A 27,973-nucleotide genomic window follows, 5' to 3' on the forward strand; every position below is an offset into this window, starting at 1 on the left:
GTTCTTCCACACCTAAGCTAGTAGGTTCTGTTGAAAGTATCCAAGTCCGTTAGCTGAGCTGGTACAGTTTGTTTATGCTAATCAATCGATGAATCTTGTTGCATAGTGCTAATTAATAACCCTCTGCCCAAGCTTTTACTGGGGTTTGAGAGGACTAAAAGGAGGGAGGGGGGCGCAGGAAGAGGAGAGGTGGTGTGACTGATCTCAGATGCAGAGCAAACAGCTAGACTGAGACCACTTGAAAACACAAATGAAGCACACCAACAAAGCAAACGGACTCCATTCATCTCAACTGAACCAAAAAAGCTAGGTGTGAAAGAAAGACATAGATAAATCAAGAAAAATTATACTGCTTTATGGAATGGTTGAAATATGATACCTTTGGAATGTTGACTCGGGACCAGAAGAGCTCCAGGTGCTCTCTCATCTTCTGGGGTTTAAATTTGGAGTAAAGGATGGCCAACTCAGTGAACATACCCATGTGAGCACGCTCCAGACCCAGGGCGGCCTCCAGCATAGTGATCAGCTCTTCAAAGTAGCCACGGTCCTGAAAGGTGAAAACAAAATAGAAAGTTTAATATTAGCATTATTTTTTAGATGAGATCAAAGTAATACCAGTTAGGCCGCTTTTTTCACCACTAACCCCAGTTACCTGGTAGTAGTTGATGAGTTCCTCGAGTTCATCTGCATGGACTACAATATGCAGGCCACACATTTGGGCAAGGCGGAACTCTTTCCCATCCACACATGCAAAACACACCTAAGAGAGAGTTTAATCATGTGAATAGTTAGTATAGATGTGTGGCCAGTACACACAGTAAACAAAGAAAATTATGGTATTGCTTCTGCTGCTCTTTTAAGATAAATCCAACTGTATACTCTTTCCTCACCTCTTTCCAGGTGCGGGTACTGTTAGCCTTGCGAGCTCCATCCACAGCTGCCTGGTATTCTCCCAGGTGCACCAGAGTGGAGGCCAAACGCCCGAAGTTGGACACATTGTTGTACAGAAGTTTAGCTGCCTCGTACATCTTATCATCATAGCAGCGGTCACCAACCTGAAAGAAGAGCACTGTAAATAATCTGCAATCAACTGTAAACAGCTGTCAGATAACTGAGTGGGACCAAGGTTGTTATAGCTAACTACAACTAACTAAATAACTCAAATTAAATTCTAAAATCATTTTAGTTAACTTAAACTAAATTAAAACTAAGCTTTAAGAAAAAAAACTAAAACTAACTAAAACTGTATAGCGCTCCTACAAAACTAATTAAAATTAAAGCTGCAAGCAGCGATGACGGGCCCTTGCAACCCATGCACGTTGGGATGTGCTGCGACCACGGGTGTATGGCAACCATTGAGTGCCAGCAACAGAGCGTGCTGACCCATGGGGTATGTGGGTTTGCAACACTTACAGTTTAACAGAAACAGAAGGTGATCCCCCTCATTAATTTCCAGAGCTTGCCATTACTTTGGCAGTAAAACCAAATGAGCATGAGGCATGAGCCCTGAAAGTTTGGAAAGCAGCTCCAAAAAATGAACAAATCACTGGATTGTCAGCTCACAGCTCCTCTTTCTGCTCTGCTTGGCTCAGTTGCTCTCTCTCTCTTTCTCTTTTGCATGCTTGCAGCCTCACTCCCTCTTCCTCTTGTTCACGCTCGCTCCACAGGAGAAAAATGACTGAGTGGCTGAAAGCATTAACTGTTCTCAGATTGTTGCAATCATCAGTGTGGTAGATAGAGGGGAGAATACAGATGTGTACAAGTTTGTTTCATTATTATCCTCAATGCTTTGATATCTCCTCTCAGATTTTTTTTTACCATGTATTTATGGATAAACAGACAGATACAAACAGTACTTTACTGCAAATCAAGCACCCTCAGTATTTTATATTTCATGCCTGCGACACAAGCTGAGACTCCTCAGATTCCAACAGTATCCTTCTTGTCACTCTATGATCAAAACTCAAGGAGTATACAGCAGACAACCAGACCAAGCAAAAATCCCATTTGATAATCAGAACAATAAATTTCATCTTAAGTTTAAAGTTTTTATTTTATTAAAGGTTGTCCCAGTCAAATACATCCACCTGTAGTTGATACCCCAATGTCTTCCCATCACTTTGACCCTTCAGAGCCTCACAGTTACAAAAGCATGGTCTTTGCTGCCATCTGGTGTGTCAGTGAAGGTTTTGACCTTTATATTATACAATCCTGTAGCTGTAAAAAGAGGGTTTGGATTGACATGGTGACACGATTGAAACGCAGGATTCAGAATTGTCTATGCATACATGGAACTACTGACCACAGTCTAAAAGATCTTGACTACAGACACTTTATAATAAAACTAAATCTTTTATATTCAGACTGTTGCTCTCTCTAAATCATTCATTTTTGAAGATATTTTTCCAGTTCTTTTAGTTACCCCCATCTTTTTTTTCATGACTTTTAATGTTTTGCCACGGCAACAGATTTGTGAAATAAACAGATATAGATGCATAAAATACAGAGATACAGATACGTACATATTTGTTTCATTATTTTATTCAGTGCTTTTATATCTTATCTCATTTTAGCAATTTTCCTTATATTCATGGATAGACAGAAGTATACTTTTTAATGTGTTGTTTGCTGTTTGGACCCTGTCCTTAAATATGGTGCAGTGCTGTGTATCATCAAAAGATGGCAGCATAGCCTTAATTTTGGTTCCATTAAGACAGGACAGAGTTTTGAACAGTTCAACATGGAAAATGACAAAAATAAACTTGCTTTTGTTTTACAATTTGGGACCAAGAGATCCTGATATGACAGATATGCTGAAGCATTTTCAAACACCTAGGTAATATGAACTGCAGGGGCTGATTTTTTGAAATATTGTAGGGGGCGCCACTGAGCCAAATAGCCACACCCACCAATAATCATCCTATCAATCTTCTCATTTCCTAATTTGGTATTTTTCTGCCAAGTTTCATGGCTTCGTAAGTTTTGTAAGCCTAGGATAATTCTACTTCCTTTTCATGGGGAGGAAAAATTCTCCATGGCCACGCCCCTTTGAGTAATGAAAAATTTCTAATGAAATTTTCAACTTTGACATGTCTTCTTACAATATCCCTAACATGATGGTGTTTGGATGAATTCCTCATGAGGAATTTTGAAAATTGTGAAGTCTGCTATGTGCTGCTTTTCGACCACAAAAATCAAAATGGCGGACTTCCTGTTTGTTTTGCGGCATGAGTCAAAGAGGCCTTTTTGTAGAACTTAAAATGATGTATAAGCTCAAGAATTTTCAAAATCCTGGGTTAAACCTGCTGCAGGGGTTGAATTTTCAAAAAATTGTAGGGGGTGCCACTGAGCCTAAAAGCCACACCCACCAAAAATTATATTATCAATCATCTCATGTTGCTACTGAGTATTTTCCTGCCAAGTTTCATGGCTTTACAAGTTTTGTAAGCACTAGATAATTCTACTTCCTGTTACATGGCAAATGAAAAATTGTCACCGCCACACCATTTTAGGTAAGGACTCTTGATCTTCAAATTTCAATAATACCAACCTTGAGGGATGTCCCTGGGCTAATTTCAGCAGGATTTGGCCAATCTTGTAATAAATGGAAATTTTTTAGTGAGCACCAGCCACTTTTATCACATGATGAAGCATTTCAATTTAAGGGGCCGCCATGGCCACGCCTTTTGACTAATGAGAAAGCCCCGGTCAACTTTTGACCTAAGACATCTCTTCTTGCTCTCCACCAAAGATCAAGTAGTTTGGATGAACGCCCTAGGACAAGTTTGTTCAAATACAACTCCTAAAATATGGCTCGTTCTACAAAAAAATTCAAAATGGCCGACTTCCTGTTTGACTTACGATATGGGTCCAAGAGGATTTTTTCTGTGTCCTGACATGCCCACACGTTTCGAAATCCTAGGTCAAACCTGCTGGGGGGGCTGAATTTTTTAAATGTTCTAGGGGGTGCCATTGAGCCAATAGGCCACGCCCACCTAAAAACATCACATTAATTATCTCAGCATGCTAATGAGAATGTTTTTGTCAAATTTTGTTGCTCTACACATATCACAAGTCCCTGAGAACTCTACTTCCTGTTTCATCCAATGAAGCAAGTAGACTTCCTGTTGAGATTTCAGCATGGGTCCAAATAGCTTTTTTGTAGGTCTGATGATGACCTGATATGAACACCGACATTCATGAGCCTGGGTTAAACCAGCTGGGGGGGGGCCGAATTTTTGAAATGTTCTAGGGGGCGCCATTGAGCCAATAGGCCACACCTACTTATTAAATGAACATCAATTATCTTGGAATGCCAATGAGATTTTTTTTTGTCAATTTTCATTGCTCTAGGTGTCTTATAACCATTTGAAAAATCTACTTCCTCTTTCATGGCGAACAAAAAATCGCCATGGCCCCACCCTTTAACGTAGATCTTTGACCATTGTATATGTGTAAGGCCAACTCCTTGTGACAGCCTCAGTGAATTTTCAGAATGACCTGCCCAACCATGTAGGTTCTGCAACGTGAAATTCAGGAGTAATGACTTTCTGTTACCAGAGGGTGGCGCTGTACAATTTTTCAAAATTTCAAGTATGGATGTGTTCTGGCCTGGGCTGTTACCAAGCACATGAAATCTGTCTCAAATATGATCATGTATACTAGAGTTATGACTGTTTAAATATTTTTGATGAGACAAAATGGCGACTCTTGACCTTTGTCACCCCATAGAGGCCACGCCCTCTGACGAAAAGTCAATTTTATTTTTCACGAAGCTAAATGCACTTCCTAAGTCCCTCTTTACACAAATTTGAAGTGGATATCTTGGATAGTTTTTTAACTGTAGCTTGTACCATAAACCTTGACATTTCCTGTCACCACTAGGTGGCGCTTTGATCTGTATAAAATCTGACCATATGAATGGGTGCAGGCCATGACCGTCGATATATCTGAGCTATATGAGTCCAATCGGGCAATGCACGGCTGAGTAATAAACTACTTCCTGTTTACCAGAATCTTATGCAAATTTGAGGGCTCGCCACGGCCATACCTTTCGACTAATGAGAAAACCCCAAATAACTTTTCATCATCCATGTCTCATCTACCTCTTGGCCACAGTACAAGTCGATCGGATGAAATCCCTCAGCGGAGTTAACCCAGATATGACCCCTGGAAAAGGCCAAAAATACCCCAATTTTCGCTAATTTATTCAAAATGGCGGATTTCCTGTTGGAGTTAGAGTGTGGGCCCAAGAGGCTTTTTTGCAGATCTCCCCAAGCCACACCTGCACACAAAATTTGATTAATCTACGACAAAGTCAAAGGAGGACGCTCCAACTTTGAAAATTGGTAGGGGGCGCTATTTTTGCAATTCTGAATTTTCATGTTGGAGACCCAGAAAATATCAAAATTTTCGGGAGACCGGATGCACATGCAAAATTTCCCGCAAATTCAGATATGTTAAGGGCCTCAAAAGTCAACGTAATGACGGAAAATTACATGTCTTGAGCAAAAACAATTAGGTCCTCTCACCACTCGGTGCTCGGGCCCTAATTATGACATCATGTCCTTTCTTGTTTCATTATTATAATTCTTTAAATTGAATGCAGTGTTTGGAAATCTGAACATTAGACAAGAATGGACTAAAGTTGTGCAGATGTGGACGTTGCGTAAACGATAATGATCAGAAATCCTGTGGAGCAGACAAAAAGCTGAGGGCTCTACAGTGCAGCCTTTTAACAACTTTTTATTGGCTATGGACCTCAAACAGCTACACCTTGATATTAAACATATTCTCAAAACAGTGAGTGATATCTGAAGTGGCTTGGTTCCTAGTTGCTTCATGGAAGACGGGGCTTGTGCTCCACTGTTCCAGTAAAAAATGACATGAAGAGTAAACGCTGTGCTGCTGTGTTCTCAATGCTATTAAAAAATGCATAACCCCTGTGTGCAGGTGGCCTAGTGGTTAAAGTCGCGCCCCATGTACGCAGGCGGCCGGGGTTCAAATCTGGCCTGTGGCCCTTTCCTGCATGTCTCTCTCCGGCTCTCTCGTCCCTGTTTCTGATTCTATTCACTGTCCTCTCTGTCAACAAAGGCACAAAAAGGCCAAAATAAATCTTTAAAAAAACAACAAAAATGCATAACTTCAAAGATTGTTCTTTTTATGAAATATAATTTTAGAAAGGGGGCTTTCTCAATTGAATGCTACTAAAGTCATATTGAATAATATTTCTATTATTAAAGAGAAAATTAAAATGACAGACTGTAAAATGGTATTACAGAATCCTTATGGCCCTGTGGGTCAAAGAGAGCAGAAAAGTCTAGCCTAACCTCTGGGCCGGACTGACAGATCTACATCAGCTGAAGCCTTCTCTCTGGTCATCCTCTCTGGTAATTCAAATTTTTATTAAATTTTTTAACAACTTTAAACAACTTAAAACAATGCAGCACTCTGATACATGTACTGCACAAGACATAAAAAAGTGGCATCCATGCACAAAAAGAAAATGAAGCCTAGGACATGCATGATTATTTTGTCATCTACTGTATTTCAGTTCCACATGTTGCCAAAAATGACCCCATATCTCAGCAGTCTTCGCCCCCCGACTTTTGGGGAATTTGGTGAAGTCACATCATCACACGTGGTCCCTGGCAGATCAGCAAGTGTGTGGTCTCAGTGGCCTGACAATCTGGCTGAGTCGTCTGCTGTGTGCGCTCAGAAGATTTTAAGACGAAAAATCGTCTGAATTTGTCCTGATGTCAGTGGTCTCCCACGTTTTTTAAATTGTTTAGGAATCTAAAATGGTCGAGTGTGTGGCCAGCCTTAGCAATCATACACAAATAAAATAGAGCAATAATAAATAATGGCCTGTTTGTTTACTTAGGTGGTTATTACTATAGACTACCTGGGTGGGCTGCCCCATACTCGATGTGAGGGAAACACTCATGGATAGTCCATCTGATGTCAGATTTTCAGGTCAGAAAATTTGGAATCAAAGATCATTTTGAAGACCTGTATCCCTGAACAGTGTGGTTTAAGTTACCTGCTGAATGTGAGCATTATTGGGTCCATTGATAAACTCTTCCAGTTCAGCCAGGCGGTTGGTCTTCGCCAGGGCAAAGATCAACTCTGTTTCGACATAGGACTCACGGGCCTTTTTACGAGCCATCAGCAGAAACTTCACCAGGTCCTCCCAGTTTCCTGAACACACCAAACAACTTTGATAAACGCAGTGTTGCATAACACAATTTAATTTTTTTTCCCTACAAACTAAGTAAACAATAAATGGTTTGAAACAACCTCAATAACAAATCCACACACTAAATGAGTAAATAACATTATTTCATCTTACCGCCTTGGGCAGCAGCTTGTCCCACCTCCATATAAGCAGAGGGGTCATCAGCCTTGATGTAAGAGTCAATAGCTTCTTTGACCAGGCCCTTCTGGAGCTGGGCTTTGGCCAGCTGACTCCACACTGGAGGCTCATTGCAGCGCTCAGCAAACTCATAGGCTCTGTCCAGATTACCAATGTGCTCAATTAGAACCTGGACAAAATTAGACAACATTCAAGTCACAGTTTATTAAGACCAATAATTGAGGCTGCCATTAAAGTCTGGGGTTAAGAATGATTCCTTAAAATTATGCTGGGTATAAAAAATGTGCATCCACTTTTTAAGCATTAATTAGCTAACCTGCACAGCAGAGGTGTTGACATCAAATTTTCGAAAAATAGCAAAGGCTTCCTCAAACAGCTCATTGCTGATGGCGATGTTAGCAATGTCCGGGGCATCATAGTTGTCCAGGCGGTTGATGTACTCCATAACACGTGTGCGATCAGCTTTAATAGCTGTCAGAATAAGCAGATTCTGGAGGTTTCTGAAATGAAAAACAAAGGAGGACAGTCATAGCGAGGGAATTGTTTTCTATATGGCCATGAAATAAAATAGGAGTGATTTTATAGAGCTTCTCTTCAAAGGGTCCAATCAACTAACAGACGGCCATATGAAAGTTAACGTTTGAGACTACAAAAGCATTATTTACAAAACATATTTGGAATTAAAGATGACCTAAAATCTCTCTTACCTGTGCTCACTAAAGACAGAGTTATCCAGAACAATCTTTTCCAGAAGCTCAATGAGCTCGTTTGGGAGGTCGGCAGTCATGAAAGCCTTAACTGTGACAGACACCTCCTCAGGGTCCTGGGTCTCAGACAGTGCTGTCTGGACGACCTACAGCAGAGAGGGACAATGGACTTCAGCTGACATTGCAGGCAAACCCAGCTGTTTGTGTCAACAGCTGTATGACTGTATTATATATTAAATCATTAAGTGTGGAATAATCTGTTTAAAGCGACACCCAGGGCACTGACCTGGTCAATAAGTGGCCTTCTATAATTGTTGGTCTCCAGCAGCACAACTGCCCACAGCTCAGGGTTTTTGCGGCGTACAAGGTACCGGGAGAGACTCTTGAACAATGAGTTCTCATTGCATACCTGACACATATTACACAATTTTAGTTGAGAAGTGAGGATGTAAGAACATTAGAACAACAAAACAAGCAAACAAATGATTAAACATATTCTATTTTCATGAAACGCATAAAGAAAATGATCGAAACTCTGTTGACTTTTCTTCAACACAACATGATTTCAGCTCAAACTCACATGGATCAGTTCCTGATCACACTGTCCTCTTTCATAGGCCACACAGGCCAGATGAGGATCTCGCTTCTCACAGTACTTGCCAACCACACGGCTGTCATAGTAAGGGTTTTCCCTCAAGAAGCGTTCAGGGTTGTTGTTGCTGTCAATGTAGATCTTGGCCAGAGCATTGTGGGTAGCAGGTTCCTCACACCCTTCATGAATACGAGCCTCCAACCATGGCAGCAGCAGCTTTAATCTGGAGATAGAAACAGTCAGGAATTTTACAGAACATCAACAAGCCTTGAAGAAAATATACTGATCCACATTCAGGCACAAAGGGTGATTCTACACTAACAAATCATGAATTGTGATACAAATAGTGATCAGGGTGCTTTCAGATCGGGATCTTTGGAGAGGCTGATCTGAAACAGGGGTGTTCCCCTTGGTCTTTTTTGTTTGGTAGGGGTGGGATGAGATCTTCTACCACAAGGTCTTGCAAGACTGAAACATCACAAGATTTCTTGTCGAGGTGAAAAAAGTCTTACAGCTCCCATTAGTAGTCCATTTTAATGGGGACTGCCCACATGACTGCCACAGCACTTTCAGTCTACGTGGTAGCTAGTGAAGAAACAGCACCAGTGATCATGGCAAGGATTAAATATTCAATATTTCAGATTTAATACTTAGAAAAAGAAATTCAGTTTGTGTAGGTATGTGTATATAAGCATAAATACATATGAATATATATTTGACAAAGGAAATAAAATCTGTAATGAATTTCTAATTTTGATAATTGCAAATTAGTGAATTATGGAAAAGGGGTGGGATTAAATAAGTGTGTACTTCCTCCCACTCCTTATTGGATACATAAATCAAATTGTTACATGTGACACTTGCATGCACTGGAATTTTTATTTTTGTTTATGTGTTTTTTTAATTATGAGCATTATTTTCTTTCTTTGTATGACTACTTTGCACTTCTATCTAGACCTGTTTGAACCATCGCTTACACCCCCACCTCCTCGCTGCTTTGAGTCTGCACAATGAAGCTATAGTCACTAATAGTCGCCCAGTTTGATGTCTGACACACACACACACACACCCACACACACACCCACCCCCACACACCCCCCCACACACACACACACTCTACACAAGGTGTGTGTCCATTACTGCTGAAGCTTGTGTAAAAAAAAGGACCACGAAAACAATTTCAGGAGAAAATAACTTATCTGAAGATAACAGAAAACTTTGACAGATTTCTTTTAATCTTTAGAGTAGTGATGATTAGTGATGAGTAGTGATAATGACAGAGAAATTATGTTTAGCTAACCACCTCTACACCACGTTCCACATTATTAAGCAACTGACATTTTTCTCTCATTTTCCTAAATATTAATGCAAATGACAGTCAGAATAATTTTCAAGTCATCAGCCGTTACAACATAATTCAAATGTTTTTGAACAAACCTCATAATGATAACCATTATTTTTAAAATAATAACCTCAAAATGCACTGTTCCATATTATTAAGCATGGACAAGGAATGAAAACATTAGATATTTCATGAAAATTTAATCGTGATCATCGTACTGTGAAGACATTGGTGTCTGATTCAGAGCACAGATGGGTTCCTGCAGATAAAGGCAGTGCAGTGGGCCCAGAAATACATGAAGACTCATTTTCAAACAGTCTTGTTGACTGATGAGTGCCATGCAACCCTGGATGGTCCAGATGGAGGAGTAGTGGATGGTTGGTGGATGGCCACCATGTCCCAATGAGGCCGGGACATCAGCAAGGAGGGGGCGGAGTCATGTTTGGGCCGGAATCATGAGGAGAGAGCTGGTAGACCCCTTTAGGGTCCCTGAAGGTGTGCAAATGACCTCGGCAAAGTATCTAGAGTTTCTGACTGACCACTTTCTTCCATGGTACAAAAAGAAGAACAGTGCCTTCTGTATCAAAATTTTCTTCATGCATGACAATGCACCATCTCATGCTGTGAAGAATCCCTCTGTGTGATTGGCTGCTATGGGCATAAAAGGAGAGAAACTCATGGTGTGGCCCCCATCCTCCTCTGACCTCAACCCTACTGAGAACCTTTGGAGCATCCTCAAGCTAAAGATCTATGAGGGTGGGAGGCAGTTCACATCAAAACAGCAGCTCTGGGAGGATATTCTGACATCCTGCAAAGAAATTCAAGCAGAAACTCTGCAAAAACTCACAAGTTCAATGGATGCAAGAATAGTGAAGGTGATATCAAAGAAGGGCTCCTATGTTAACATGGAACTTGGCATGTTAAGATGTTTTTGATTGAAATAGCTTTGATTTCAGTAAATATGACCTCCTAATGCTGCAAACTCAACAAATGGCCATTTTCAGTTCTTTATAACCAATAAAATCTTTTAAAACTCTGTTTTGCATAATAATGTGGAACAGTGCATCTTGAGGTTTTTATTTTAAAAAAAAAATGGTTATCATTATGAAGTTTGTTCAAAAACATTTGAATTATGTGCTAACAGCTGATGATTTGAAAAATATTCTGTCATTAGCATTAATATTTAGGAAAATGAGAGAAAAATGTCATTTGCATAATAATGTGGAACACGGTGTGTTGTCATTATTATTTTGTTGCTGTTGTTGGAATTGTATTAATAAGACATGGCGTGATGAGGGTGTGACACACTTTTAACATGCATGCAGTTTTAAAATAAAATGCATGTTATAAGTCGTGGTATGATCATTCTTATATCAACTTTTCACAACGTTATTTCAGTTTCTAATGTCTGATTGACATGACTGGGATTGTCATAATTTTATCATGAGGAATTATACTGTATTTTATTGTTTTCCATATCAAAATTATGTTTAAAATTAACCCTTGTTATTTCTATAAGCCCTTTCCTCACGCAAACAAGATTATTAACAAAAAGTTAGCATGGGAAAAATCATCTAAGAAGTAGGCCTAATCCCCCAATCTATAACGGATGAGATTATTTTTACAGTATTACATTATAGACATATATCAAAACAGTAGTATTACAGCAATAACAGCAGATTTTTCAGACTTTAGAATTCTCTGGTTCTATTAAGTGTTCCCTTAGGATTGTTCATGAAAAAACATAAATCTGCTCAAAAGGAATATTTTGAGTGTGATTACCACACCAAAACTCAAGGCCTGAGACAACAGTATTTTTTGATGCTTGAAGTCAAGCCACAACTTATTTTGTTTGCAGGGTATCTGGAGTAACTTAGCGAATGTCCCACATTGAAAAGTATGACCAGTAAGCATGGCATTTGTTTAGCTATGCAGTGGGAGCAAGCTGGGACGTACTGGTGTAAAAACAGCCCTTCAGTGGCATGTGCTTGGGTCTGCTTTACAATACTGAAGCGATGTGAACACAAAGGACCCAAGGGAAAAAAATGCAACAGTCCATAATTTATCATCTGAATCAGAACAAAAAGGAACTAAAAGTGTGAAAGCCTTGGTCTTTTGTACCTATTTCTTTTCTCCACTTCTGCCACTAGTTCGTCCGTGGAGAACTGCCCTCTAACCACCATGATCAGGTTCTTAATCACATCCTCTGCACAATCCACATCCAAAAGTCCTCCAATGACAACAGGGAGACGGCTGGGGTTCACCTGGAATAACACAGTCACTTTGTTTTAGTTCTGTTGACAAACCATAAAACAAAAGTTGAATTTTCAATCAAGAGTGGCAGACATATGTACAGTACATGGGTAAAGAGTCAGGATGATATAGGATTGAGTTTGCAGTTATTCTGGATGTTTGATTTCACCAACAGTACATTTCCATGCAGCTGACGTTTAATGTTACACTGTAATATTCTCTGAATTCTATAACCATTGAGCTAATGCCATCAGGCTTAGCAAAAATCCCAGAAGTTTCTGGGAATGGACACCAGGTTCCTGGTTATTCTAGCAAAACTAGATGTTAGCTTTCAACCTAGTACACATTTTAGGAAGATTACAGCCTGTCCTGACTGTCGCAGGAATTCAGAACCTTTCAAAAACATTGTTTGTCTCTTTACCCCAAGTAGTGAGTCATGTGAACAACAACCACGGTCAAAAATCGCACACCTTTCCACTAGGGCTGGGTAATGAATCGAAAATTAGATTAAATCACAATATGGCCTGCTGCAATTTTCAAATGTTTCTTTGACCTGAAGTTTGAGTCAATTCCAGTTTTAAACTTTTTTTGCAGCAGAGATGTTATGCATGACATATAATGCAATCATTCAGGTGCCATTTTTTTTAGTAGTCTGCGAAAATCCTATCTTCTTCATTTTTGCACTTTTTTCTTATTAAATGTAAGAATGACACAAACCCTTCAATGCAGTAATTCATATTCAATTTGCAATACGAGTCAAAATAATCAGAATGCATAATTTTTTAAGAATTGTTCAGTCCTTGTTTAGGAATAAAAGAAACTTTAGGAATAATTGCACATCAAATCACAAATGCAATATTGGGGGGAAGAAAATCACAATAAGATCATTTTCCAAAATGTTTCAGCCCTAATTTCGACCTCCTGGTATGTATAACATTTACAGCATGTTTGATTTTTCTTTCTGCCTTTAGGACTTTTTTTCCAGCAGGTCAGTGAAGTTGACCAATGAGATCACAGAGTGCTCTTCAAGTGATAAAGTCACATAACAAACGAAGAACAACAAAGTTAGAAATGCAAGATGGAACTATGGCACAAAAGAAAGGTCAGTCAAGCTCTGACAACAACATCCCTGCCTTTATGATGAAACTGATAACAGACTGGAAAAGAGAGATGTTGGCAGAAAACAGCAGAAGTACTTTCCTACTTGGTGTAGGAAAGCCTTGTTAATATTAAGTGTTTAGTTTCACTCCAAGTTATGTTGTTACTGGCCCTTTAAGAGGAGCGGAGTTTAGCTGAGTTTTTTTCTGCTGCATGTCTGAGCAGTGTGTGTTGCACATCCATCGGCTGCGGAGCTGTGTGTGTTTCTCTCCTGTTGCATGGAAGATGTGTGTACATGGGAAATGTAAGCAGTGGCTGATTTATGTCATAACTAAAGTTATTGCATCATGGAAATTATTATTTTGTTTATATATGTAAATATTCCTCTGTTATAGTTTCTTCAGTTAGTTAAGTTGGTCGTTAGCTTGCGCATGCTGGCTAAACTAGCTATGCGCTCCTGATTTATATTGCTGTTAGCTTATGTTGATATTTCTGCTCTGTGATCTGATTTATGATCAAAGGCATTTATGTCCTGATTTATGCTGTTATCATTTCCTCTTGTTAATTGGATATGTTGTTTATTGTCTATGATCATTATATTTGCATTAAATGAATATCATGCTTCGTGTTATCACTTATGCAGTTTCATGTGTGTGTTAATAATTTATTAACACGCCATATACTGTTGCATTGTAATTACAGAACCACGTTCCTCCAAAGAACAGCCCATATAAATCCTGAACTGCCTCCGTGACTCTCTAACTGGACGCACTCCCATAGTGTCATCGGCTCTATTCAGTGCACCCTGTTGAGGCCCCAAACCTCTCTTTCACTTGGTCCATAACATCCTGGAGTAATGCCTGTTCAAATATTTGAATCTCAGTGCTAGAATACAGGTTAGTTTTGTAAGCACAGCCCTAAGCCCCATCTTGGCTTTACTTGCAGTTAACCAAAGATGCACAATCAATCTAAAGTGAGATTAAATCACAATATGTCCTGCTGGTATTTTCAAAGGTGAAATATATCTTTAACCAAAAATGGTTTTAAAATACCAGTTTAATATATATACAGTATATATATATATATATACACAGTTGAAACCAGAAGTTTACATACACTATATATAAAGGCACATAAACTTTTTTTCTCACCATCTAACATTAAATCAGATTAAACTTTTCCTGTTTTTGGTCAATCAGGATTACCAAAATTATTTCTATTTGCTAAATTCCAGAATAATGAGTGAGATAACTTTTTAGACAATTTTTAATTATTTTCTTGAGAGTCAGAAGTTTACATACACTACTACTATGCCTTTAAACAATTTGGGAAAGCCCAGATGATGATGTCATGTCTTTGGAAGCCTCTGATAGGTTTATTGACAACATTTGAGTTAATTAGAGGTACACCTGTGGATGTATTTTAAGGCACACCTGAAACACACTGCTTCTTTGTGTAACATCATGGGAAAATCAAAAGAAATCAGCCAAGATATCAGGAAGAGAATTGTGGACTTCCTCAAGTCTGGTTCATCCTTGGGTGCAATTTCCAGATGTCTGAAGGTGCCACGTTCATCTGTTCAAACAATTATACGCAAGTATAAACACCATGGGAATGTCCAGCCATCATACCGCTCAGGAAGGAGACGGGTCCCAGAGATGAACGTGCTTTGGCCCGAAAAGTGCATCTCAACCCAAGAACAAAAGCAAAAGACCTTGTGAAGATGCTGGCTGAAGCTGGTAAGAGTGTGTCATTATCAACAGTCAAACGAGTCCTGTACCAACATGGGCTGAAAGGCCACTCTCCCAGGAAGAAGCCATTACTCCAAAAGAAACATAAAAAAGCCAGATTACAGTTTGCAAATGCACACAGGGACAAAGACCTTAATTTTTGGAGACATGTTCTGTGGTCTGACCAAACTAAAATTGAACTTTTTGGCCATAATGATCATCGTTACATTTGGAGAAAAAAGGGGGAAGCTTGCAAGCCTGAGAACACCATCCCAACTGTGAAACATGGGGGTGGCAGCATCATGTTGTGGGGTTGTTTTGCTGCAGGAGGGACTGATGCACTTCACAAAATAGATGGCATCATGAGGAAAGAACATTATGTGGAAATACTGAAGCAACATCTCAAGACATCAGCCAGGAAGTTAAAGCTTGGGTGCAAATGGGTTTTCCAAATGGACAATGACCCTAAGCATACTGCCAAACTGGTAACAAAGTGGCTTAAGGATAACAAAGTCAATGTTTTGGAGTGGCCATCACAAAGCCCTGATCTCAATCCCACTGAAAATGTATGGGCAGAGCTGAAAAGGCATGTGCGAGCAAGGCGGCCTACAAACTTGGCTCAGTTACACCAGTTCTGCCAGGAGGAATGGGCCAAAATTCCTGCAAAGTATTGTGAGAAGCTTGTGGAAGCATGTCCAAAACGTTTGACCCAAGTCATACAGTTTAAAGGCAATGCTACCAAATACTAATGAAATGTATGTAAACTTCTGACTCTCAAGAAAATAATAAAAAAATGTCTAAAAAATTATCTTTCTCATTATTCTGGCATTTAGCAAATAGAAATAATTTTGGTAATCCTAATTGACCAAAAACAGGAAAAGTTTAATCTGATTTAATGTTAGACGATGAGAAAAAAGTTTATGTGCCTTTTTATATAGTGTATGTAAACTTCTGGTTTCAACTGTATATTATATATATATATTTTTTTTTTTCCTACTTTCCTTATTTTTGTATGTTTTTCTTGATCAAAATGAGAATAACATAAAAATTATCCTTTCCTTCAATACAACAATTCATATAGTATTTGCAATATCAGTCAAAATAATCATAATAAGGGGTGCAGACGGCCTAGCGCAGGGGTGTCAAACTCCAGATTCTGGATTCAGGTATAACCTGAGGGCTTAACAGGGTCACTTTTTTAACCAGAAACTGTCATTTAAAAAGTTAAAAAAGATAAGTTTAAAGGCTTACAACCTGAGAAAATAAAATTTATGCATTAAAAATGTCAAAACATGAAATTGAATTTAAAAAAATGTTTATTTAATGGCAAATATATTAGAAAGAAAGCTAAAATCATGAGTTTAAAAGTTAAACTATCTAATAAAATTTGTAATCATAAAATTAAAAGTCAAAAAATGATTCGAAATTTTATATTGTGAATCTAAAAGGTCAAACTATGGGATTATGAAGTCAATGTCTGGAATTGAAAATATGAGAGAAATACAAAATAATTGGTTAAAAGGTCAAAATATTCGAATTAGAATCATGAATAGAGCTCAAAATTTTAAATGAGAAGTCAAAATCATGAGTCGAAATGCTCAAAGTACGAGATAAAAAGTTTGAAAAGTTTGAGAAATATGAAATTAAAATACAAATTAATTTCTTTTCCCACATTCCTGACTTCTTATCTAAATATTTTTACTCCTTACTTCTTCATGTTTTGTGACTTAAGGATATCTTAAATCATCAGGATAAGTTCACATTTTTATACTTGAGGAAATCTGCAGACCTCAGACTTATGGGCCAGTTAGAACAGAAATATGAGATCATCTTGTGGGCCGAATTTAACTGTTCCACAGGCTGGATTTGGCCCCTGGGCCTTGAGTTTGACACCCCTGGCCTAGTGAGTAGGCCGTGCCTCATGTACACAGGTAGCCAGGGTTTGGATCTGGCACAGTAAGATATTTTTTTCATGTTCAGCCCTATGACTTAGAGTTTCCCAAAATAACATCATGATGAAGATTTGTAAAAAGTCAAAAGTCAAGCTTTCATATAGTCAGGGAGTTTACATATTCTCTTTCAGGACACAGCATCAAGCTGATTTTCACAAATTAGCATTGCTGCTCTATAATTGTTAGTTGGCTGCACTTTGGGGCAGATATCTGTTAATACAGACGACAAATTATTGATAGAAAACTATGAGCTGGTTAATCAGTGTGAGGATGATGTTCTGTTATTTGCCGCCCACACAGAATGTTTGTCCTGCACATACCACAGCCTGATGATTTATTATTAGTCATACAGCTTTACTAAAAATGTACTGAAAAGGGGAATCAGAACATGTCATTTTCAAAACTCTGTGTACAGGTTCTACATGTGAATAGAGATTTGGTTAGGCAGGAATACAGTACCTTCTGCACATAGATCTCGATGTACTTCTGCAGACTATTCCGGTAGAGGTACAGAACCAGATCGTGGACAAAATCAAAGCGGTCACATACAATGATCAAAGGCAACTGGTCAGTGAGCTTGGCTTCCTAAGAAAAAAGAGAACATGGAAATCTGCTAACAAATGTTGGCTCTTTGAAACAATGCCCTCGGTAACTGGAGTCAGGAAGGCAGGGTAATTATAATCTGTGTTGAGTCTGCACTGGTCTTACCTTCAGAAAGTTCTTCACACGTTCAGGGTCATAGCAGTTGCTCTCTCTGCAGATTCTCTCCACTTCTTTGATCTGGCCTGTCTTGCAGGCAGCCTGGATATATTTGAAGTGGACTTCTGGGTCTTGGCTAAAGTTCACAATAGATCCCAAAAAGTAGAACAAACCTGAAAGACAGTGAAACTTGAAGTCACCGGGAGATCCAACTACTAATAAAATCAGCTCTTTTCTCTAGATAGACATGGAAGGCAGACTGTGTAACACTTATGTTCCCATGTTACCCTCAAAGCTCTTGAATGACTCAAAAAGTTCAGTGAGGGACTGTGTAGAAAGTTGCTCATGATACTTGGAGGCGACCTGGACACAGATCTGCAGGTTCTGTCGGATGTTTGCCGAAAGCATTGCCCTCAGGCACTCTAGAGAGTCCTCCACAGACAAGGAGCCGAAGAAATTCACCAACCACTGTGGACAAAGCCCCCACATTGATTAAAGGCAAATAAAGTACAGAAATACCAATAGATGACCATGCATATGTGTATTTTCTAAATAAGAAGACCAAAAGATGATGGACATTTTATCAACTGACAGAAGGGTTAGTATTTTTTTGTGTGTTCCTTGGCATATGTAGTACCTCTGGGTTGAGAAGATGTGTGTGCACGACAGCACGCTTAATGTCATAGAGATCAGTATAATGCTCCAGTGCCCTCTGCAGGAGACCAGCCTTCTCACACAGCTGTGCAACATGAGCACGATCATAGTGGGTGAACATCTGATTTCCCAGGATAGCATCTGCAACCTGAAAGACATGAATAATGAGACACAACAGACAGACGCCTATCTGTTATTCTGTCCCTTCTGTGTTACTGTTCAAACATGCAAGATGCAAAAATCCAAGATGATGCATTCCATGATGAGGGATCCTCCCTATGATGAATAAAGGGCTTACTGAAAGTAATGAAAATAAAACTAATTTAAATGTTCAGGTGGTTAAACATCAGTATAGATAAGCCTACTTATACCGTACATATGATGTTTCATTTTGACCCAGTTTGTTCTTCTAAATGTTACTGCTCTTGGGGAGAGCAGACCTCCGCCATTAGCCCTATCTCCCAATAGTAAAGAATCCTTTAAAAAATTCCTGGATCCAGACGGTGATCCAGATCACTCCCAAAATCTAATCAGTTCTAATCACTGACAAAATATTTAATTCTTATGAAAAGCACTAAAGAGTCATACTGTTATGATACTCGTACAGACATTGTGTAAATCCTTATTTTTGTGCTGAATATATGCTTAAATTGATTCCGTGATGTTTTTAGCTGAGTTGATCTGTTGTCTTTACCAGGCACAATGGAGTTAGTTGTACATGGCTGTTTTCTGAAGAGGTGTGGTCAGACCCTAACCCTGAATTTCCATATATGGCGTGCGTGCCGCACATGAAGCACTGCGGGTCTGCTCTGACCGAAAGGCGAGCGACCTTGCCCACTGGAAGTGAGTCTAGAGCGCTGTGCAGCGGCGTGCAGGCCCTGATCAGCAAGAAGAGATCATGGGAGAACTGTGAGTTCACGCAGGAATAGCATGTCAACAGCGGACTATTTTACCTTTTGGAGTTAACTTATCATCCTTTCCAGTTTAAGTCCATGATATTATTGCTTCCTCCATTGAGTGAGTACATTAGGAAGTTAAAAGGTTAATGTTTGCTTAAAAGATCTGTGGTTTTATGCAAAATTCTTTGGCTAAATATACCCCAAATTTAACTTTCCTCGTCAATGGTGCCATTGTAGCTTCATGACCCACTGACCTCTCGGTGACCCTTCGCTCTCGCTGCAGGATGAGACGTAATGTTGGTAAAGCGATGATTTACGATCAGGAGTCTGTGCATTGTGTTTTATTTTGAAAGAACCGGATGTTCTACACTTGTGACTTCCATGGTTGGTGCTTTCTGAACGACAGTGAATTTACAAGGTTTGGCAGCGGCTGGCGCAGAAATAGACCTGCAGCATATCTGAAACGAAGCGGAGCGAAGTGCCGCTCCAGGCATGCGCCGCTGCCGGTCTAGAGCGCCGGCTATGGAAATGCTCTGATAGACTAGAGAGGGAACAAAGTGCTCCACAGCTTCAATTCACCAGCGTTCTGCGGCGTACACGCTGTATCTGGAAATTCGGGGTAAAGCTTGATCAAATAGTTAAAGATGGAAAACTACAAACAAATCTGAATAATAGGAATGTTCTTGAGAACTGTAGTTTGAAGGGTCTTCAAGCCAGCAGCTGAACCCTGCTCATCCGAGAGGCAGTCAGTGTCACATCACCACCGGTTTTGTAAAGTGAAGACATGATACAAAGAAATTTCAGAAATGCTTTGACTTTGTTAACACGAAACTTTGTAATGGGAAAAATGAAACATTTTCTGGGTCCAGTCAAAGAAAAAGTTAGACATGTAAGGATGAAAAACCTACGAGGATGTAAATTGTCCCGTGATCTTTCTGTCATCTTTACACCAGATTGAGTAGTAGTCACGATTTCATTGTCTGCTGAGCTTAAGGCTCATTATGCTCTGCCTGTGACACGGATACAGACGGACTGTTCTGTCTGTACTCTCAAAGCTCACAGATACAGACCAAACGTTGCAATACCACCACCACTCATAGGTCAGTGTTGAGCAATGCAGCCAACAGTTCAGCCCAGGAAAGCAAAACACAACAAAGAAGAATCATTTGAAAAAAGGGGGAACTTACTCGAGTTTTCAGAGAAAATTTCTCGGAATATTGAGTGGGTTATCAGAAAATACAAACGTATCGGTGATGTTAGCTCACCTGGGCAGAGGACAGATCAGCTTCAAAAGAGCTCCGTGAAAGACGGCATCCTCTAGTGGATTTGTTTTTTTTAATGTCCACTCAAACATAACAGATGCACGTCAGTGTGACGGCACAGACTGTTGTATTGACGGATCTATTTTCATATGTGCGTAGACCATAATGAGCCTTAATAATGGCAATGTAGGCATTCTGTTCTGTTCTGGGCAACTGTGTTCATTCTGGCATTTAAATTTATAGCCTGCCACTGAAACCTTATCTGGATTTGTGATTTTTTTATGTACCTGTGGTGCGTGGACTAAATTCATTTCCAGCAGACGTGTCTGGAGTTGACCTTCCGTAGGTCTGTTGTTCTTCAAGGCATCAAGTAAGAAAGATGTGCACTGCTGGATCAGGTTGTACTCCATGAACACATCAACAATCTAAGAACACAAAAGATGAATAATAAATGATCTTCAATCTCTCTTATAAAATAGAAGCTTTTATTTTCTAGGTAACCGGCTATTAGATAGCAATCATTGCACAGTCCTGCTTTTAAGTTATAAGTTCTGTGTCACAAGATGAGTCTTTTGAAACCAAAGCTGTCACTGATTCAGTTAGTGAAAAGCTACTTCGCCTTACTCTACTGTTAGGCTCTGTAAGCTGTACAAACAACCAGCTAGTGACTGAAGTATAGCTCTTGTTTGTAATGTAGAAATAAAGAGTGAAGGTTTGGTTTTCACCTGTGTAATGTCAGCAAGTGGCTCTTCATCCTGAACCAGCATCTGGGAAAACTGGAGACCCTGTTCTGGACTGATCCTCATTACGTTCCTCAACAAGAAAATCCAGTCTGGAGTGTAACCCACCTACAGGAAAACATAGCCACAATGAAACCACCTAGAAAAACGTAAACAACAGCTGAACAGAGATTTAAACAATCAACAATAGCTTTTTGATGCATCATATTCATTCATTTTCTCCTCTCTGTACCAAAATGTTTTTTTTTACTATCTAGTTTAACAAAGGAATGGAAAAGGTGCTTTTCCACAAACCTTCTTGGCATAGAGGACAATCTTCTGGAACTGTCCAGTCTCAGCAAAGCACTGAATAACCTTATTTGGAACGTTGGCTCTTAGGTAGACACTAAGGGCAAGAGTAGGATCCACAGACTTCACCAAGTCTCCAAGCTCCTCAGAACACTCCAGCTGGAAACACACACAAACACATATGCACACATAAATATATATACACCCTCTCACACTTTCAATTAAATCATACAAAGAAAAAGAAACAAATCTCTTTTCTTAATCATTTGTGCAGTAAAAAGCCTTCTTAAAAATGTAAATCCCTTCTGTTAAAGAAAGGAATAAAATGTTTTTAAAATAGCTAACATGGGTTAATAATGGCAAAAAAATGTCTGAAAAGGTGGTGAAGTTGGATTTTAAAAGTAGCAGAAATGGGTTAGAAGTGGCAAAAACTGGATAAAAATGGCAAAAAAGGTAAAAATGGGGTAAAGGGGCAAAAATGGGTAAAAAAAAGTGGTAAAAAGGAGATAAAATGTGGCTGAAGTGGGTTTAAATTGGCAAAAACGGGTGGAAATTTGGTGAAATGGGATGAAAAATTAATATAAACTAGCAAAAAAGGGTTAACTGAGAAGGAAAAATAGGTAGATATTGGCAGAAATTGGTTAAAAAAGCAAAATGGGCATATCAAATGGTGAAATGGGGTTAACATGGGAAAATTTGGGTGTAAAAACTGGTTAAAAGGGGTTAATAGTACCAATAATGAGTCAGCATAGGCAACATTAAGCTTAAGTGGCAAGAATTCGTTTAGAAGTGGCAAAAATAGGCAGAAAAAAGTGGTGGAAAGAGTTTAAAACTGACAAAAATAGGTGTAAAATGGTAAAAATGTGTTAAAACTGGTGGTGAAAAAATGGTGAAATAGGGTAAAAAAACTGACAAAATTGGTGTAGGTGGCAACAGTGTAATTCAAAAAATATTCTCAGTTTTTTTAGGGCAACTGGAGACCCCCTCTCAGTGCCTCACGACCCCCATGTGGGTCGCAACCCCAAGGCTGAGAACCACTGGATTAGAGCAAATGTAGAGCCACAAAAACTTTAAGATACCTGCCTACGTGAATCAACACTATTATGAACAGATAAAAACTCTTTAACATGACTATGATCAGAAACTAATTCACTGGGTATAAAATAATGTAGTCATGATGAGTGGTGGGCAGTTATTTGGTAATGATATCATCACTAACATAGTTGCGATACTCTTATTTGACTAGTTCATTACTAGTTTAAACACAGGCATTGTGTTGTAGTGAACTCAGGGGGAAAAAAAACTATGCCACAGATGGCTCAAACTACCAGACTAAGGGTGGGTATATAAAAGTAGCGATACAGAGTGATCTGTGACAGACAACTGCCTGGACAGAGCAATCTCCTCCTTCAGTCCGACACTTAAAAAAAGCAGACAGAAAACTGACTCAATGTCACCTGCTCATGTCACTGTGATACGTATAAAAGTAGAATAAAAGTGACAGAATTAGTGTTTGGTAGACTTTGTCTTTCTTCTAACAATGCTTCTTGGCAATAAATCAAGCCTGTTTACTACCCTTTCCCAAGGTGCCACATTTATAAGGAACATGCATTTGTGGGATGAGCAGTAGAGCTGAGGATGTGGGATGCACCCATGAAAAATTTGCCTGATCTTCAGCCTGGAGCTGATAATCTTGATGCTAAACTATTTAAGCCAATAAATTCAGTTATTTCCGATGGTAGAACATAATATCAATCAAAGTGTTTGTGAGAATAAGTGTCCAAAAGCATGGAAAATAGCAAAAATTGTGCCCATACCAAAAAACAAAAAAGTTGCAGTTTTTTGACACAGATAGCCGACCTATGACTTTATTAACATTTTTAAGTAAAATAATGGAGAGAATTGTCTATGAACAGGTTGAGTTTCATTTTTCCAATAATAATTTATTTAATGATATCCACATGCATACAGAGAAATACTCCACTGCCACAGATAGTAGATGATTGGCATAAGGACAGTGAACAGGATAATTGTTGGAGCAGTGTTTCTAGATTTTTCTGCAGCTTTTGATATTTTAGATCATGATTTATTACTGAAAAAATGAAAGCACCTGTATTCTCCTTCTGTGTAATTATGGGTTAAAGTTTTCTAAGTGATAGGAAGTCAATGGTGTAGTTTGATGGAAGTAAGTCCTTTTTTAAAAAAGTGAAACACGCTCAAACAAGCGGCTTTCGGCCGCTTCTGTATTCAGTTTTTACTAAAGACACCTTTGGTATTAAAAAATGTTCATATTTCGATTGAATGCTGATGAATCTACTATTTATCTGGCTGAATCAACCAATTGAGAAATTAAATGCACACTTAGCTTAAGAAATTATGTGGATAAAGTCAAACGACTAAGAGTTATGATATATAAAACATAATGAAATAAACAAATACACAGAGTGGTAAAACAAGAAATCCAAGCTTTGGTTCTGTCACATTTAGATTATTGTTTAGTTATAAGAAAACTTCAACTGGTCCAGAATAAAGCAGCACGTGTGGCTCTTTCTTATGGGTTGAGAACAAATGTCCTTAAATGCATGACAATCTTTCATGGTTGGAAGTGAGGAACAGATTAATGTACCTGTTAATGGTTTTTATGAGAAATGTGATCACAACAAGTGTTAAAAAGGCCAGCTATTTCCTTGTAAAATTCAGTTATGTTCAGGCATAACAGCGCCCCTTGGTGGACGTTTAATGCAGGTATAGTTATAGACAGCTGATTCAGGACCCAACTTTAATCAGGACCTTGAGAATAAAACTTCTGACTGCTCCTGAGGTTTTCACTGCCTGTTCACCTCTAATTTCAGTGTTATCTGTGCGTGCAGCTAAGCGTAAGTCATTTACTTTTAGTTTGTTTTAGATTTCTTTATGTTTTCTTAATTTCTGTTGCAGAAGAATTCTGGTAGCACATTGATAAATCATGCTAATTAGCATGCTGGCTTGTTCACATAAGCTTTAGAAGTTAAGTACTACTCTATATAATGGTAGTCTTTTGATTTGGATTGTACATCACAGATATTCCTTTGTATCTTCTCTACAGAACCACATGTAACCAACATTTAAAGGGAAAAGGAAGAAGTATGTAACTCTACTTTGTTCATTAAACAAGCTTGAGTGAAGGACAATTTCTTGTTCTTACCGGACATGCTGTAGTGGGTGCCAGACGGCCCCTGGGCAAACCTGATTCTACATCTTTGCAATTCAAAACAACAAGGAAACATTTTTATCTGCTATGAAAAAATGATCTTTTAGTGCAGAGATGCACAATTATGTGCCACGGCATTCAGTTGGATGTTATTTCACCTTACCGACATTTTAAACTGCTGGACCTCAAACAGTGATGTACAGAGCAATGAAAAAGTGGAACTCACTCCCAAACTATATAACACAACGGACAAATATCCCAAGTTTTAAAAGGAAACTTGAAGAGTATTATCTGAAGAAGAATTTCATTAACTTTTCTACGGTCACCAGAATCATTGCTAGAAGAAGTCAGGAGATACAAGCAGATTCAATAATGGCGCTTTGATTGTTGTTTACAGTGTATTTGTCTGATGTTGTTTATGTAACATGCGTTTATACATCTGTAGACGTACGCTTTTGTGTGTACACCGTGTTCCACATTATTATGCAAATGATATTTTTCTCTGATTTTCCTAAATATTAATGCAAATGACAGTCAGAATATTTTTCAAGTCAGCAGCCATTAGAGCATAATTCAAATGTTTTTGAACAAACTTCATAATGACAAAAATTATTTTTTTTTAAATAAAAACCTCAAAATGCACTGTTCCACATTATTAAGCACAAACAGCTTTTTAAAACATTTTATAGTTTGTAAAGAACTGAAAATGGTCATTTGTTGAAATTGCAGGATCAGGGGGTCATATTTACTGAAATCAAAGCTATTTCAATCAAAAACATCTTAACAGGCCAAGTTCCATGTTAACATAGGAGCCCTTCTTTGATATCACCTTCACTATTCTTGCATCCATTGAACTTGTGAGTTTTTGGAGAGTTTCTGCTAGAATTTTTTTTTGCAGGATGTCAGAATATCCTCCCAGAGCTGCTGTTTTGATGTGAACTGCCTCCCACCCTCATAGATCTTTAGCTTGAGGATGCTCCAAAGGTTCTCAGTAGGGTTAAAGGTCAGGGGAGGATGGGGGCCACACCATGAGTTTCTCTCCTTTTATGCCCATAGCAGCCAATCACACAGAGGGATTCTTTGCAGCATGGAATGGAGCATTGTCATGCTTGAAGAAAATTTTGCTACAGAAGGCACGATTCTCTTTTTGTACAATGAAAGAAAGTGGTCAGTCAGAAACTCTATATACTTTGCCGAGGTCATTTTCACAGCTTCAGGGACCCTAAAGGGGCCTTTCCTCTCTCCTCATGATTCCGGCCCAAACATGACTCCGCCCCCTCCTTGTTGATGTCCCGGCCTCATTGGGACATGGTGGCCATCCACCAACCATCCACTACTCCTCCATCTGGACCATCCAGGGTTGCACGGCACTCATCAGTCAACAAGACTGTTTGAAAATGAGTCTTCATGTATTTCTGGGCCCACTGCAACCGTTTCTGCTTGTGAGCATTGGTTAGGGGGGGCTGAATAGTAGGTTTATACACGACTGCAAGCCTCTGGAGGATCCTACACCTTGAGGTTGGTGGGACTCCAGAGTCACCAGCAGCTTCAAATACCTGTTTGCTGCTTTGTAACGGTATTTTAGCATCTGCTCTCTTAATCTGATGTATTTGTCCGTCAGAAACCTTCCTCATTATGTCTTTATCTGCCCAAACCCATCTGTGCTCTGAATCAGCCACAAATTTCTTCACAGTACGATGATCATGCTTAATTTTTCCTGAAATATCGAATGTTTTCATTCCTTGTCCAAGGCATTACACTATTTGACACTTTTCAGCAGCAGAGAGATCCTTTTTCTTTCCCATATTGCTGAAAACTGTGGCCTGCTTAATAATGTGGAACATGTGGAAAAGTGCATTTTGAGGTTTTTATTAAAAAAAAAAAAAAACTTATCATTATGAAGTTTGTTCAAAAACATTTGAATTATACTCTAACTGTTGATGACTTGAAAAATATTATGACTGTCATTTGAATTGATATTTAGAAAATCAGAGAAAAACATCGTTTGCATAATAATGTGGAATGCAGTGTAGTTAGGATATGGTCGATGCGATTGTACTTTGCCATTGTACTGTGTTATGAATACGTCTCTGTGTTTATATATGTTTCTATGTTTTATGTTTATCTGCTTGTATGTATTGTCACATTGGAACTGAGGGAACCCCAGGAAGAAAAGCTAATAGGGATCTAAATAAACTAAACTAAACTTCTCTGCCAATGCCAATCTGACACAAACCTTGTCTTCTTTCAACCATTTCTCGAGAAGCTGCTTGCGCCCCTGTTGGAGAACAGGTCTGCACAACTCCAGAGACTCAAACTTATTGAGCTGGCCTTGGTCTAGCAAGATGCCAAAGTACTGGAGCAAGGGTGATGTCTGGCCTGGTTGGGCTGGAACACTCTGGAATCGACGAATGGTGTCTGGGGTCCGCAGGATGCCCTTAAGAATAAAGATGAGTGAAAAGACAAAAGTAAATAAATAACTATAGAATTCTGGCTAAGAAAAACCACCACTGGAGAGTAATACTGTGTACATGAAACACATACAGGATATATGTGCAAACACTCACTAAATCACTAAAATACTCTTTCTTCAGTTAACAATCATCTTTAAACTCTTCAATATAACATCAGACACTGATTTTTGCACATAACTCTGCTGCTCTAAGCAACAGAAATCTGTTAGGGCAGATGTTTTGACAGTCTGGCTGATCTATGGATAAAGTCGTGTTGTCTGAAAATACTCAAAGTTTCTGTTGATGAACTGGCATTACCTTGGGAGCATTGGCTGCCACCTTGGCCGCTTCGGAATAATTTCCTGCTGCAAAAAGTGTGTTAAACTTGCGGGCAAACAGCTCCTCAGCACCAGCCAGATTGTTGCGGACAGCCATACGCAGAGCCAGGTCTGGGTTCTGGAGGACATTGGTTATGTAGGGAATGATGTTTTCCTCCTCCACACACACTGACAACACCTGTAATAACACATTTGAAGAATGTCAGAAACACTGCAATGAGGGGTATTAATCCTTAAAATAAAACAAAGTGGTGTCCTGCTGGTGGGTATTCAAATCTAACTGAATGTAACCAGTTTAATACCATTAAACCTTTTAATAATTTTCCTGTGGTAAATGGTTTTACTGTCACATGATTAAAAATCACAATCTATAAGAAGTGGTTCCAGAGAAGCGTACTGAC

The 27,973-nt window shown here is 39.0% G+C and overlaps 1 protein-coding gene across 4 annotated transcripts in view; it reads right to left on the reverse strand.

Annotated features, from left to right (window-relative positions):
• The window catches only part of LOC121518202 (clathrin heavy chain 1-like), a 106,987-nt gene that overhangs the window by 22,911 nt on the left and 56,103 nt on the right, over nt 1–27,973 (reverse strand). For all 4 annotated transcript variants that reach the window (XM_041800462.1, XM_041800470.1, XM_041800478.1 and 1 more), the window contains 19 exons: nt 27,553–27,750; nt 27,018–27,218; nt 21,598–21,750; nt 21,289–21,411; nt 20,851–20,988; nt 18,386–18,550; nt 18,036–18,216; nt 17,758–17,921; nt 17,509–17,634; nt 12,138–12,280; nt 8,663–8,897; nt 8,369–8,491; nt 8,083–8,228; nt 7,692–7,875; nt 7,352–7,544; nt 7,043–7,200; nt 891–1,055; nt 653–760; nt 380–547 (listed from right to left, as the gene is read on the reverse strand). In XM_041800462.1, coding sequence (XP_041656396.1) covers nt 380–547; nt 653–760; nt 891–1,055; nt 7,043–7,200; nt 7,352–7,544; nt 7,692–7,875; nt 8,083–8,228; nt 8,369–8,491; nt 8,663–8,897; nt 12,138–12,280; nt 17,509–17,634; nt 17,758–17,921; nt 18,036–18,216; nt 18,386–18,550; nt 20,851–20,988; nt 21,289–21,411; nt 21,598–21,750; nt 27,018–27,218; nt 27,553–27,750 — 3,072 coding nt within the window. The remainder of the gene's footprint in view (nt 1–379; nt 548–652; nt 761–890; nt 1,056–7,042; nt 7,201–7,351; nt 7,545–7,691; nt 7,876–8,082; nt 8,229–8,368; nt 8,492–8,662; nt 8,898–12,137; nt 12,281–17,508; nt 17,635–17,757; nt 17,922–18,035; nt 18,217–18,385; nt 18,551–20,850; nt 20,989–21,288; nt 21,412–21,597; nt 21,751–27,017; nt 27,219–27,552; nt 27,751–27,973) is intronic.

The sequence above is a fragment of the Cheilinus undulatus genome, linkage group 2 (assembly GCF_018320785.1).
Source record: "Cheilinus undulatus linkage group 2, ASM1832078v1, whole genome shotgun sequence".
In the NCBI taxonomy this organism is placed as follows: Eukaryota; Metazoa; Chordata; class Actinopteri; order Labriformes; family Labridae; genus Cheilinus; species Cheilinus undulatus.